Source organism: Lutra lutra, chromosome 4 (genome assembly GCF_902655055.1).
Source record: "Lutra lutra chromosome 4, mLutLut1.2, whole genome shotgun sequence".
NCBI lineage: Eukaryota > Metazoa > Chordata > Mammalia > Carnivora > Mustelidae > Lutra > Lutra lutra.
This window is the reverse complement of record NC_062281.1, coordinates 188,882,351-188,897,395: the sequence shown is the minus strand read 5'-3', so window position 1 is coordinate 188,897,395 and position 15,045 is coordinate 188,882,351. Positions and strand designations below refer to the sequence as shown.

Genomic DNA, 15,045 nt, shown 5'->3' with positions numbered 1-15,045 from the left:
TGGCATCCGCAAAAGTGTTCCCGTCATATTTCCCGAGCCCTTACTGTATCTTCCTAGATTTGGTTCTGCTATTTACCTGACTCATGCCTTTTCTCCCCCAGTAAGATCTGCCTTGCTTTATCTCCCACGTTCTTAGGTTCATTCGCTCTCTCTCGTGCTGAATAAGACCACCAGTGAGCTTGCTAAAGCCAGTGTGTCCAAATTGGCAGCACACCTGGAAATGATTGGTAAGTGGGGAGAAATCAAACTTGCAAAATGTGGTAAGCATTTGGACCTCCTGCTCACAAATGTACTTATCTTCACATGCGAAGTAAGGTGAGGGATCTGTGGCTTGGATTGTGGTTCTCGGTCTGGCTGTGGTTTGTGGTGGTGGTTTTCAAACACTGGCTTAGGGAGCAGAATCATGTGGCCAGCTTGCCAAAAATGCATGTGTCTGGCCGCCTCCCCCACCCCAAAATATGATTCATTAGGTTGGGATGGGGCCCTGGCATCTATCTGTGTTTTTAACAAACTCTCTCTAGGGTGACTATATAATTTTTTGTCCAGATCGGGACATTTTGAGAGTGAAAGGGGACATTATTAATAATTATACCTAGGAAACCAGGGTATATGTTCTCTCTGTTGCTGTAATAGCCACCAGTAAGGGGCATGGTTTTAGGCGGGAGGAAATTGCAAAGCTGGCATTCTGCAGGTTGAAATTGTTAGTGAACACAAGGGATCAGCTACATCAAGTTCTAAATAGAAGACGTTTATGAAGTGTGAATAAAGCACTAGTCCTTCCTCAGAGAGCAGATAATGAAATAACGGAAGACCACAGCTCAGATGTCGACTCTGTAGTGTAAATAAGAATGTGTTTCAGGAAAGGAATGATGTGATATTGAGATTTCATGCCTGATGTAAATTCAATTAATTTATAAAAGCTCAGAAGAGATGGGTCTTTAAAATTGGGAGAAATTTGGGTTTTTTTGTTAGATGACATCAAGGGCCAGATATAAGTACGTCTTCAATTCACTGAGAGCTGAGCTACCATGGTGAACATAGACACCGAAGTCATTGCTCTGTAGTGCTAATTATGACGATAAAACTCGTTTTATGGAAGCAACTCTTCTCAGTCTCGCTTTTTAATGTCCACACTGTATAAAGAATGATTCATCATAGGTTCACATCCCAGCTGCACACGTTTTACCATCCTTCTTTGTTCTTTTCCACCTTCAAGGGGTTTCACTCTTGTAATACCGGAATAGTTTTAAATCTGTCTCCAGTGTCTGTCTCATTAATTGTACTTTTTTAAATTAAATCACACTAACACCCACCTAATGTTTCTTGAATACCTGATGTATCTCTGACACTTCCTCCTTAATTCTTTTCTCCTCAGTACAATTAATAGACGTTTTGCTGTTTCACTAATTCCAGTTAATGGTCTTAATCTCCGAAAGGATCCCATTTTGTTTGTTTTTAGAAATGTTTTATCCTTTAGTTTGTTATGCATTTAATTTCTCTCCCCTTCTAAAGGGTAAAGTATGATATTGCTGTATTGTTTCAACCTCTTTGGACTTCTGCACTGAGACTGTTTGAAATGATATGGAAAATGTTACTGGTGGGCGGATTGGAATATGAAAATTTGCCTTTGACATTTAATTTGATTAAATAGTGAAAAGTCGGAGGCATGTGTTTGTCGGTTTTGTGCCAGACATATTTAAGGTGTAGGATGAAAATGGATACATAAGAATGTGTTCTAATTTTAACATTCCTAGACGGAGACCTGGCCTTACAGGGCAGCATCGGGAGCCTGTCCCTGAGTGACCTCACAGCGCACGGAGAATTCTACAGAGAGCGCTTCACGACCAGTGGGGAAGAAGCGCTCATCTTCCAGACTTTTAAGTAAAAATGCCAGTTTTTCTCATTTGACATTTCGTTACATTTGCTTGCTATTTCGAATTCTTGTTGGCTAAACAATAAAAGTTTAAGAAAATGTTACTTTCTTAGGTAAAATTGACATGATCTAGTTGCAGGGAATCCTGATTTATAGTAAGACTGATCTGTGTGAAGCGGCTACTCAGTCTTCATAAACAGATGGCGTGGGATTGAAATTTTTTTCCTTAAGATTTTTTTTTTTTTTTTTTTTAAAGTAATCTCTACACCCACCCTGGGGCTCAAACTCACAACCCCGAGGTAAGAGTCGCGTGCTCCACTGACTGAGCCCGCCAGGTGCCCCACAATAATTGTGGTTATTCAAAAGCCTGGGCTCTCCTGCCGGCTTTGCGCTCGCTCGTTATGTGACCTTAAGCAAGTCACTTAATTTCCACGAATCGGTTTTTCTATCTCAATATCGAAGGGACATTGAAGGGACAAAGGTAGATCAGTTTCCATCTAGCTCTCAAGGTTCTGGAATGATTTCAGCCTGAAAAAGTTGTTGAAGATGTGGATGTTAAATGATATTACACGTTTTTTTCTGTATAAAGACAATCTATATTGAATTTTTGCTGTTTTAGAGTTTAGAAGGCATTTTGGGACCTATGTAGTTTTTAAAGAATGGTTTCTTCAGAAGGCTGAAAGTTTAAAATGGTGGGTTTTCAACATTTGGGGAGCTGTTGGAAAAAATAGATATCAAGCTCTGCCCGCAAATATTCTATTTTAAGTCTTTTTTTTTTTTTTTAACATTTGCTAAAGTGATTCTCATGTTTAACTAGAGTTGAGAAAACTGTCCCCAAAGATGTCTGAGGACTTTTTATTTCATTTTTGGGGGAAGTATATCACACTCTACTGAGAATGTAGATTGGCGTGTTTATATTACTACCTACCACAGTGGTGTAATTCTTTTTTTTTTTTTTTTAAAGATTTTATTTATTTATTTGACAGACAGAGATCACAAGTAGGCAGAGAGAGAGGGGGAAGCAGGCTCCCCACTGAGTGGAGAGCCCGATGCGGGGCTCGATCCCAGGACCCTGAGATCATGACCTGAGCCAAAGGCAGAGGCTTAACCCACTGAGTCACCCAGGTGCCCAAAGTGCTGTAATTCTATGATAAGTGGGATAATTAATATAAAAGTCCTAACTGTTTGCTTGGCACAAAATAGGTGCTTAAGCAAATGTGAGTTTCTTGCCCCTGGGACTGTGTCCTGTATAATTTATTAAATGATGCCATGGCTTTTAAATTGAAAACCATTCATAAACGTTTTCTAACATGTCTTGGAATGTAGAGGCTAAACCTCTTTGGCCTCCATTTCACGAAGCAAAAAGAAGACAGCTTTCTGCCTCCAGGAGACAGTTTTCCCCAGAAACACTGATTGTGTTGCTTAATGTTCTTTCGCCCTTGTTTCTTGGATGTACTTTTTATCTTTCGAGTCCATACCGTTACAGTCTTAGAGCGGGAAGAATCACTTTTCCCTAAAGGCCGGGAAAGAACGCTAGTGAAAGGTGTGAGCCGTAGGTGGCTGCTGGGAGAGTTCTGGAATCCAGAGGGAGGCTTGCGCCGCGGCTGCCCACCTGTTCACAGCCGTGGTCGTCATCCCAGACTTGCATTTCACATCCTCAGCGTGTTGCTGCGGCTCTGGAGAAGAGCGACTCTTGGGGTCTGCTATGTCAAACCGGATTGCAGAGTGGCATTTCACTAGTTACAGCAGCTTTCTAGGGGAAACCCCTGCGTGAGCCTGTTTTCTTTCAGTGCTGACTTGTGTCTGGCTCCCTAGTCACGCTTCTGCGCTTCTTCCCAGATACGGCCGGCCTGACCCGCTGCTCCGGAGAGAACACGACATGCGAGTGAGCCTCCAGATGGCCTCCGTGCAGTATGTGCACACGCAGCGCTTCCAGGCCGAGGTGGTGGCCTTTGTCCAGCACTTCACGCAGCTGCAAGATGTCTTGGGGCGCCAGCGAGCCGCCATCGAGGGGCAGACGGTAGGAAGGCTCATTTCCCCAAGTAGCTTTTCCAGTTTGACTGATCAATAGAACTTTTCAGCCTCTAGAGTAAAAGTCTGGAAAATTTCACTGCAAAAAGGAAAGGTCTTTAGGTAATTTTATGCTTACTAGTGTCCTCCATGTAGCCGATGATCTACAGGAGTCTTTCTGTAATTGGAGAGCTTCCGTTCCTCCTTCGTCGTGTCATGTGTTAATGGCCTCTAAGATTCAGCTTTAGCTTCCTCTAAAGAAGATAAACGGAATATATGGCTAACACTGAAGACTTCTGGTCCCCTTTAGTACTTCGGTGGAGACACTTCTCTTGGAAAGTGTTTCCAAGGAACATACCAGTTAAATAAAGAGATTTTTTTCCAAATAGATTAGCGGTTCCTAGCTTCTTCATTCATGGTTCTCTTGGTGTTTTGGAAATATTTCCACAGCACGTCCTCAGCCAAAGACACACCTAATGGTCTTTCCATTTAAAAAGTAGTTAAGTCTAGGGGCGCCTGCATGGCTCAGTCGGTTAAGCGTTTGTCTGCCTTCAGCTCGGGTCATGATCCCGGAGTCCTGGATGGAGCCCAGCATCGGGCTCCCTGCTCGGTGGGGAGTCTGCTTCTCTCGCTGCCTTACACCCAGCCCACTTGTGCTCATCCTCTCTCAAATAAATAAATGAAATCTTAAAAAAAAAAAAAAGTAGTTAAGTCTAAACAAGTACGTACACAAGTCTTAATGACTCAGTAGCTGTTTAAAAAATAACGTATAAGTGAAAGAGTTATATTTTTATCCCATTTGTAAATAAATAACTTGCTAGTAGGGATGTAAGTGCCCTTGGGCACCTTTCAGCTTCTCAGACTTAGGACCAGGCAGGACATGACGGTGCTCATTCATTGTCGCATGGCCCTACTCTTTATCGCAGCAGCCGCCAGAGACCCTGCTTTGCGAAGGTGCCATGTCATTGAAAGGAAAGTAGCATGACCTAACGTTGAACGTGAACTACCTTAGTCTAGTATGTGCAGTGTCCAACGATTGATGTGTTTGTCTCAAAAATTTGAAATGTCCTGGCAGCATGGACCTGCGTGGCAGTGTCTTATGGTGTCTTGGCACAGAGTTTGGGAACCACAGCAAATGTTTATGGTACAGTCCTTTGTAAAACTTACTTATTTTAAGCTTCATTAAGTAATAGATTATAATTAAATAGGTGCTGTCTTTATAGTGACAACATTTTAAGAAGTTTAATTTAATTTTATTTAAATTTTTTGAATATGTTTCATGTTGATTTCATATAGAATCCATGTAAAAGGACATTTGGAGAAAAGTTTCCTTCTCAGTTACTTTTCCTCAATCACCCAGTTTCTCTTCCTGGAAATAATTAATGTTACCTGTTTCCTGTATATCTTTGAGGGAATATAATTTTTAAAAAATATGAAAGCACAGGGGCGCCTGGGTGGCTCAGTTGGTTAAGCCTCTGACTCTTGATCTCAGCTCAGGTCTTGATCTCAGGGTTGTGAGTTCAAGGACTGTGTTGGGCTCCACACTGGGCATGGAGCCTACTTAGTTAAAAAAAAAAATCAGTTGATCAATCTATCTATCTATCTGTAAAAGCACAAATTATAGGGACTATGGGAAAAAAGGGTCAATCTTATCAGTGTCCTAGTACCCAGGTATATTTTAATTTGTTTTCATTGTTTCTTAAGTTTCTCCCTATGCATATATCCATGGTTGTAATCATAGAGTATGTAACTTTTTTTCTCTTCAGAAACTTTTAAAACAAATTTAGTATTTGACACATATAAAAGAATATCTCTAGCATGTCAGTTTCGCACATTTGGGAAATAAATAAAAATTACAACATTGCTAATGCCGCTGCATGTGTTCCTTCCCCATCTCATTGCTGTCAACTCCTTAGGTAACTACTCTCCTGATTTTTGGGTCTTGTGATCCCTCAAACAGAAGTTCCCATATTACATCTTATTTCATTTGTTTTGATCTTTTAAAAAATGGTATTAGGCTGTGTTTAATGTTCTGTTGCTTGCTTTTTTTTTTTTTCCATTTTCATTTGGTTAGAAACATTAAGGCTGTTACACGTGATTGCCTTACATTTAATTTCAGTGTTATAGTTCATTGCGTGTAGAACAGATTTATCCGTTTTCCTGTTGAACATTTCGTTGTTTACAGTGTTTTGCTGTTGTGTACTATGTCTCTTAGTGCACACGTGTAAGAGTTTCTCCAAGCACGATTTCTGGCCCAGGGTAACCTTTTTATTTTGCACCAATAATGGTGCAAAATGGCATTATATTTGTGATCTACTTATGCCTTTTATTTTTACTTCTTATTTTTAAAATAATTTTTAAAATTTTAATTCCACCTCCCTATGCTTTTTTAAAAAAACATTTAAATTGAGGAATAGCATACAGTAATGTAAAATGTGTTAATTTTACGCATACACTTTTTAAAAAAAAGATTTTATTTATTTATTTGACAGACAGAGAGAGAGAGGGAACATAAGCAGGGGGAGTAGGAGTGGGAGAAGCAGGCTCCCCATCAAGCAGGGAGCCCGTTGCAGGACTCGATCCTAGGACCCTGGGATCATGACCTGAGCTGAAGGCAGACGCTTAATGCCTGAGCCACCCAGGTGCCCCTATGCATGCACTTTTGAAAGCCATCGTATTAACCTTTTTTCATAATCTGTTTCCATTTTGCTTTGCATTTTTCCTAGTGATCCTGTTTGGTAACTGTATAATCCATCTAAGTCAGTGTACTTAACCATTTCCTTGCTCTTTAACATTTAAATTGCTTCCAGTTTTGAATAGCATTGTGTACCTAGTTTTTTTTTTTTTTTTTCATTTTTTGAATTATTTTTATAATATTGAATCCTGTAAATGATTGTTTGGTCAAAGAGATGAAAAATTTTTATGACTCTCAATTTGATACTTTTAATAAATGTTGCCGATTAGAATCATGTACCCTTAACATGATTATTTTCACCTGTGTGGTTTAAGCAGCAGTGGTACTGTGAGGAGTCACTAGGGGTAGGAAGTGAGACAGTGTACATTAGTGTGTAATTGGGTTTAATTTCCTGGGTTAGGCAGAAATTAAACAGGTAAATCTTTGAAGTTTTTGTGATACCAAGTTAGATAAGACAAGTAGTGAAGGAATGATCTTCCTTTTTTTTTTTTTTTAAGATTTTATTTATTTATTTGAGAGAGAGAGACAGAGTGAGAGAGAACGAGAAGGGAGGTCAGAGGGAGAAGCAGACTCCCCACAGAGCTGGGAGCCCGATGTGGGACTCGATCCCAGGACTCCGGGATCATGACCTGAGCCAAAGGCAGTCACTCAACCAACTGAGCCACCCAGGCGCCCTGACCTTCCATTTTGAACAGTGCCAAGTGCATGGACTCTGAGGAAAAGCTGATCTCAAGATCTTTAATCCTAGCTGTTTGAACCACCTATGTTTAAGATTTTGCATACTTAGATGTATGGAGAGAGCTAAAGATGTACTTTTATTTGCTGGTAAAATTGAGGCTGTTGAAATTTAAATACCTTTTTCCTGATGACAGGTGGTATGCTCTGCCTTTGACTTGAAGCTGGATTTTTTATTCTTGTATTTTCCAGGGTCTGTAAATAATGATGGAGTAGCACTTGACGTTTCTTTTTAATCTTGATGTTTGAAATTATAAGAGCATCACGTACCTCGACTGGGCCAAGTGTGAATTTATTTTTATTCCAGAAGCACGATACGGTTTTCCTGCATCTTATGCTCTACATGTTGTTTCAAATATTTGTTAAACTTCTTTATTTACTGAGCAACTGGGAGTGCAGAATTTTGGCGGAGCGAAGATATGGTATTAGAGTTTTGAAATCTTGGTACAAGAATCTGGAGCCTGGGTGTTGCCAGTAGAAACTGTTTCACCAGTAGCAAGTTCTTCTTGCTGTTCTGCTGACTCCGATATTAGAGGAAAATGGAGATACAAAATAAGTATGCTGTATGCTCGCTTAGTGGTGTAGTCATGATGCTCAGGAGCTGTCAGAGTGCTCGCACATGTCCCATCTGATCCTTGTGACAACCTGTTTGTTCATTTCTGTGAATTATTTAGTGAATGTTCGTTGACAAATGATCTGTCAGAGTCTGCCAGTGCTAGGAACGTAATGGAAAACAAGGAAGACAAGGTGATTGCCTTAATGGAGCGCGTGTTTTAGTGAGATGATAATACCCAGCAGAAAATATAATTAGTTATGATTATAACCAGTGAGGGAGTGGTGGGCAGATGCATTATTGCCATTTCATCAGTGAGGAAGCAGTAACTCTTTTTTTTTTTTTTTAAGATTTTATTTATTTATTTAACAGAGAGAGAGAGAGAGAGAGAGAGAGAGAGAGAGGAACACAAGCAGGGGAGTGGGAGAGGGAGAAGCAGGTTCCCTATTGACAAGGGAGCCCAATACAGGGCTCGATCCCAGGACCCTGAGCCAAAGGCAGATGCTTAACTGACTGAACCAACCAGGTACCCCAGGAAGCAGTGGTTCTTAACTCTGCTTGCCTGGGACTCTGGCTAACTCATGATTCAGCTTTTCTCTTAACGGGGATACGGGTAACATGGAACTATTAAGGCGTGTTGAAAGAGTAGGACTGTGCAGTTTTAGTGCATTGGTTTTGCAGTCGACTTGCCTGCTCCTAGATGAGTGCTTCCACATGCCACACGTGGGTGGGGGACATTTTGTCCTTCCAACGGCTCTTGAAGGTAGGGCCTACAATTCCTCCCATTCGCAGGTAAGGAGAGGGAGATCCAGAGACCTAACAAGTTACCCAGGCTGGCCAGACTTCTGAGGGACCAGGGCGGGGATTCGATTCGGGTAGACAGGCTTCGGAGCTCCCATTCAGAGAGTCTGCACTAACCTGCCAAAATGGTAACAGCCTTGATCTCTGGCAGTGATGTTACGCTGATATCAGATTCCTTCTATTTGTTTGACTTTCCCTTCTAAGTTCATTACAGTGAATATGAGTTAATTTGTAATTCTAAAATTTACTCAAAGAACAAAGCAAACAGGCAATAGACATGGGTTGATAGACCATACCAACAAATCATCTACGGTTAGAAAGTAAAAACACTATTTGTTGTGTTGTGAATTCTCCTGACTTGTGTGCTTAACACCAAACAAAGAAGAGCTTTTTTATGTTATAAAGGCTATATTTTTTCTTTTTAAAAAGTAATTTTTTTGTGTGTGAGTAAAGCGATAGAAGTTTATTAAGTGAAGTTCCAGAAAAAGCTCTCAAAAGTGAGGGGCCCCAACAGGGTTGCCGTAATAAATGTTTTTTATAGATAATAAAATCAATAAAAATGTAATTAAGTAGAAAATTAAGACTGTCGTGTTCTCACTGTTTTGTAATCTGTATTTTCACTGATCAATACATGAGAAACATTTCATTATATTAGTGTACTGTTCTTTTTGTCATCTTTATTGTAGTATGATTTGCTTACAGTAAAATTAAGCAATTTAAGAGTATAATTCAATGAGTTTTAGCAGTTGTATAGTCTTGGAACCCCAGTCACATCCAGATTTTTAGAACATTTCTGTTACCCACAAAGTCTCCTTGTTTCCTAGGCAAACAGTCTCCTGATCCCTGTGTCTGGCAGCCATTGGTCTGTTTTCCGTCAGAATAGTTCCGCCATTTTTTCTTTTCTGTTTTTTTTTTTTTTTTTTTTTTTTTTAGAATATTCTATAAATGAAATCACACTGCATAGTTGTATCTGGCTTTTTTCACTTGGCACAACGCTTTTGAGATCCGTCCATATTGTTGTAAGTAGCAGCCTTGTGGTTTCCTTTTATTGGCGAGTAGTATTCTGTCCGTTGAATGTAATACAATTTGTTTATCCATTCACCCGCTTTATGTTCATTTGGGTCGTTTCAGGTTTTTGGCTATAGTGAATCAAACTGCTGTGAGCACTTGTGTTGAGATCTTTGTGTGGTTGTATGTTTTCATTTCTCTTAAGGAAAGACCGAAGAGAGGAATTGCCGCGCCAGGTGGTAACTGTGTGGTTGACTTTATAAGGAACTGTCTTCAGAATTGTTCTGGTGAGGGCACCTCGCCGGTGCAGGCGGTACAGCACGTGACTCCTGATCTCCAAGTTGGTGTGTTTGGGCTCCACATTGGGAATGGAGCCACCTTTAAAAAAAAAAAAATCATTCCAAAAGAATAAAAAGTTTAAAAAATTGTTTTTGCTATTCTAGATGCTTTGCTTTTTTGTGTGGACTTTAGAGTCAGCTTGTCAGTTTCTGTATCAAAATTTCAGCAGGCTTTGTTAGAGAAACTGACAAGCTGATTCTAAAAGCCTGCTGAAATTTTGACTGGGATTGTATGGGATCTATAGGTCAACTTTCGGAGAATTGACATCTTCGTACTATTGAGTCTTTTGTTTGAGTGTGGCCTATTTTCTCCATTTATTTAGGTCTTTGGTTTCTCTCAGGAGTGTTCATAGTTTTAAATGTACTGGTCTTACACACCTTTGATTAAATTGATCCCTAGGCATTTTATATATATATTTTTTAAAACATCTTTTTTTTAATTAAACAGATTTTTATTTATTTATTTGACAGAGAGATCACAAGTAGGCAGAGCGGCAGGCAGAGAGAGAGAGAGGAGGAAGCAGGCTCCCTGCGGAGCAGAGAGCCTGATGCGGGGCTCGATCCCAGGACCCTGAGATCATGACCTGAGCCAAAGGCAGGGGCTTAACCCACTGAGCCACCCAGGCGCCCGGCATTTTATATTTTTGATGCTGTTATAAGTGATATTTAAAAAGTCTCAATTTCTGATTCTCTGTAGAGTATACATAGAGATAAAATTGATTTTTAGATACTGACCTTACACCCTGCAACTTTGCTAGATATACTTACCAGTTCCAGTTACTTTTTGGAGATTCTTTAGGATTTTTTGCATAGATGATCACGTCTTTGAATAGAGTTTTACTTTTTCCTTTTCTTTTTCTTTTTTTTTTAAGATTTTATTTATTTATTTGACAGAGAGAGAGAACACAAGTAGGCAGAGAGGCAGGCAAAGACAGAGGGGGAAGCAGGCTTCCTGCTGAGCAGAGAGCCCAATGTGGGGCTCGATCCCAGGACCCTGGGATCATGACCCGAGCCGAAGGCAGAGGCCTTAACCCACTGAGCCACCCAGGCGCCCCTACTTTTTCCTTTTCAATCTGTACGCCTTTCATCTCTTTTTCTTCTCTTACTACACTAAGACTTCCAGGACAATGTTGAATGGAAGGGTGAGAGCAGGCATCCTCACCTTGTTTCCAATCATAGGGGAAAAGCATTCAGTTATTCTAGGGGTTGGCAAAATATGGCCTGTGAGAATATGCACCTACATACACATGTACATAAAGTTTTATTGGAAAACAGCCAATTCATTCATTTACGTATTATGCGCATATTTTTATAGTTTTCTTGATTTGTTACGGATTTTTATATCTATGTTCCTGAGGCATATTAGTTTGTAGGTTTCTTTTCTGGGATAGAAAATAATGCCTCTTCTGGTTTTGGTAATGGGGCAACGCTTTCCTTGTGGAATGAATTTGAAGTGTTCCCTTTTCTATTTTCAGAAGAGTTTGTGTAGAATTGATATTCTTTCCTTCTTTGTATATTCTGGTACAAGCCCTTTGATATATGTGTTGTGAATACCTTCTCCCAGTCTATGGCTTTTTTCCCATTTTCCTAACACTATTCTTTGAAAAGCAGAAGTTTTTCGGGGGTGCCTGGGTGGCTCAGTGGCTTAGGCTCAGAGCCTTAGGCTCAGGTCATGATCTCAGGGTCCTGGGATCACGCCCCACATTGGGCTCTCTGCTCAGCGGGGAACCTGCTTCCTCCTCTCTCTGCCTGCCTCTCTGCCTACTTGTGATCTCCGTCTATGAAATAAATAAATAAAATCTTTAAAAAAAAAAAGAAAAGCAGAAGTTTTTCCATTTTGATGAAGTCCAATTTTTTCTCTTTATGGTTAGTGCTGTTTGTGTTTTGTCAAAGGAATCTTTGTCCACCACTAGGTGGCGAAAATTTTTTCCTATGTCCTCTGTTCGAAGTTTTATAATTTTAGATCTCTTCCATTTTGAGTAAATTATTTTTAAATATTCTTACTTTTTAAAGTCATCTCTACACCCATCATGGGGCTTGAACTCACAACCCTGAGATCAAGAGGTGCATGCCCTACTGACTGAGAGCCGGCCAGGTGTCCCTTTAGTTAATATTTGTGTATTGTATGAAGTGAGGGGGGAGCTGTTTTGTCCCCCATGTGCGTTTCTAGACTGTTCATTTCCCGTTGTGTTATCTTGGCACATCTGTTGAGAAACAGTGGACCATACAGGGATGTGTATATTTCTTCACTTTCTATTCTGTTCCCTTGATTTGTGTTTAATTGTATGCCAGTACCATCTTAACAGCTGTCACTTTACACCGTGTCTTGAAATTGGGTAGTGTAAGCCCTCCGGCTTTGTTCTTTTTTCAGAGGTGTTTTGGCTACTTTAGGACCTTTGCTTTTCCATACAAATTTTAGAATCTTTCTACAGTAAAATCTGCTGGGATTTTGATTGGGATTGCACTGAATCTCTCTCTCTCTCTCTTTAAGATTTTATTTATTTGACAGACAGAGATCACAAGTAGGCAGAGAGAGAGGGGGGAAGCAGGCTCCCTGCTGAGCAGAGAGCCCGATGCGGGGCTCTATCCCAGGACCCTGAGATCATGACCTTAGGCGAAGGCAGAGGCTTAACCCACTGAGCCACCCCGGCGCCCTATATATCTCTTAATAATATTGAATCTTTGGACCTCTAATGTGGTATATCTCTCCATTTAACTAGGACTTCAGTTTCTCTCACTATTGTGTTACTGATCTCACACATCTTTTTTGTTAAATTGATCCCTAGGTCTTTGAAATTTTGATGCTATTGTAAATGATAATCAATTTTTAAGAAAATTTCAATGTCCAATTGCTTATTGAATGTGTGAGAAATATAATTAACTTTCATATATTGACATGTTGAGCTCTTACCCTTCATTCTTGCTAAACTTGTCCTAAATCTTTAGGATTTTCTCCATGGATGATTATGTTGTTTGGAATAAGAGAGTTGTATTTTTTTCCTTTCCAACCTGTAGGTCTTTTTATACAGACTAGGGACTTAAGCATAATGTTGAATAGAAGTGGTAAGAGGGGATCCCCTTGCCTTGTTTCTTATCTAAGCGGGAAAACATTCTGTAAATCTGATGTTAGCCGTAGATGGTTTGTGCATGTGCTTTTTTTTTTTTTTAAGATTTTATTTATTTATTTGACAGACAGAGATCACAAGTAGGCAGAGAGGTAGGCAGAGAGAGAGAGGAGGAAGCAGGCTCCCCACAGAGCAGAGAGCCCGATGCGGGGCTCGATCTCAGGACCCCAAGATCATGACCTGAGCAGAAGGCAGAGGCTTAACCCACTGAGCCACCCAGGCGCCCCTGTGCATGTGCTTTTTTTTTTTTTAAAGATTTTATTTATCAATTTATTTGACACAGAGAGAGAGATCACAAGTAGGCAGAGAGGCAGGCAGAGAGAGAGGGGGAAGCAGGCTCCCTGCTGAGCAGAGAGCCCGATGCGGGACTCGATCCCAGGACCCTGAGATCATGACCCGAGCCGAAGGCAGCAGCTTAACCCACTGAGCCACCCAGGCGCCCCTGTGCATGTGCTTTTTAAGGAATCTCTCCACTTCATCTAAATTGTCAGTTTGTTGGCATGAAGTTGTTCATAGGTTGCCTTATTTTTAAATGTTTGTAAGTTCTGGTGGGGATGCCTGGGTGGCTCCGTCGGTTAAGCATCTGCCTTCTGCTCAGGTCATGATCCTGCTGTCCTGGGATCAAGCCCGCATCAGGTTCCCTGCTCAGTGAGGGTCTGCTTCTCCCTCTCCCTCTGCCCCTCCCACTCAATTGTGCTCTCTCCCTTTCTCTCTGAAATGAATAAAATAATAAAAAAATTTTTTGTAGGTTCTGTAGCAATGTCCCATACTCCTTCCTGATAGTGACTATTTTTGTTTTCTTGATTGGTATAGCTAGAGGTTCATTGGTTTTATCAGCCTTTTCAAATAATTAACTTATCGAGTCCTGTATCATGGCCCAGGCATATTATCAACGAGTATGCCATGTCCACCTGGAAATATTGTATACTCTATGGTTGTTGGGTATCCTGTTGTATAAATGTTTAATTGATTTTTAAAAATTATCCATCTGTTTTCTAAATAACTGATTTCTGCATTATATTATTTTTTCCTCTTCTACATACTTAGGTTCATTTTGCTTTTCCTTTTTCTAGCTTCTTAGACTTTGGTCACTGATTTTAATCTTTATTCTTTTACATAAAATAGGCGTTTAATACTATACTATACATTTTTCATTAAGTACTGTTTTAAGCGTGTCCCACAGATTTGAATATGCTCCTTTTTTTTTTTTTAATCAGTTAGGCCAAAATATTTTTCTGTTTCCCTGCGATTTCGTCTCTGACCCTTGGGTTATTAAGTGTGTAGTCTACTTTCCAAATATTTGGGGGTTTTCCAATCTTGTTATAAATCTTGTTATCGATTTCTAGTGTAACTCCATGGTGCTGGAATATATTCTGTGTGATTTCAGTTGTTTTAGAATCATGAATTCATGGAACTTTGGGAGCCGGAGGCTGTCTGGTTACAAGATTAGGGCATTGATGGAGCCTCTGAGTTCATTTTTCTTCCTGTTTCAGGTGAGAGACCAAGCCCAGCGCTGCTCACGGGTTCTCCTGGATATTGAGGCGGGCGCTCCCGTTCTACTTATTCCTGAAAGTTCCAGATCAAATAATCTGATTGTAGCAAATTTGGGGAAGTTGAAGGTCAAGAACAAGTTTCTCTTTGCTGGTTTTCCTGGGACCTTTTCCTTACAAGATAAGGTGAGCCATCAATATCCATTCCCTCAAATAGTCCAACTACTCACGGGCCAGTGGAAGATTTCATATGTTGCCCCAAGATGACTTGTAGCTGCTGTTTTACTTTTGTGGTGTATGCGGCTTGAACAATTTTTTTTTGACATTTTTATTGACATTTCAGTTAACCTTTTAATAGAGATAGTGTAAATGATAACCTTTACCAGTTGTATGCAAACAACCAACAGAACCAACCTT

General features: G+C 40.2%; 1 protein-coding gene across 9 annotated transcripts in view; it reads left to right on the top strand.

Annotated features, from left to right (window-relative positions):
• The window catches only part of VPS13D (vacuolar protein sorting 13 homolog D), a 254,700-nt gene that overhangs the window by 40,995 nt on the left and 198,660 nt on the right, over positions 1–15,045 (top strand). For all 9 annotated transcript variants that reach the window (XM_047723620.1, XM_047723617.1, XM_047723616.1 and 6 more), the window contains 4 exons: positions 137–227; positions 1,755–1,881; positions 3,713–3,893; positions 14,632–14,814. In XM_047723620.1, coding sequence (XP_047579576.1) covers positions 137–227; positions 1,755–1,881; positions 3,713–3,893; positions 14,632–14,814 — 582 coding nt within the window. The remainder of the gene's footprint in view (positions 1–136; positions 228–1,754; positions 1,882–3,712; positions 3,894–14,631; positions 14,815–15,045) is intronic.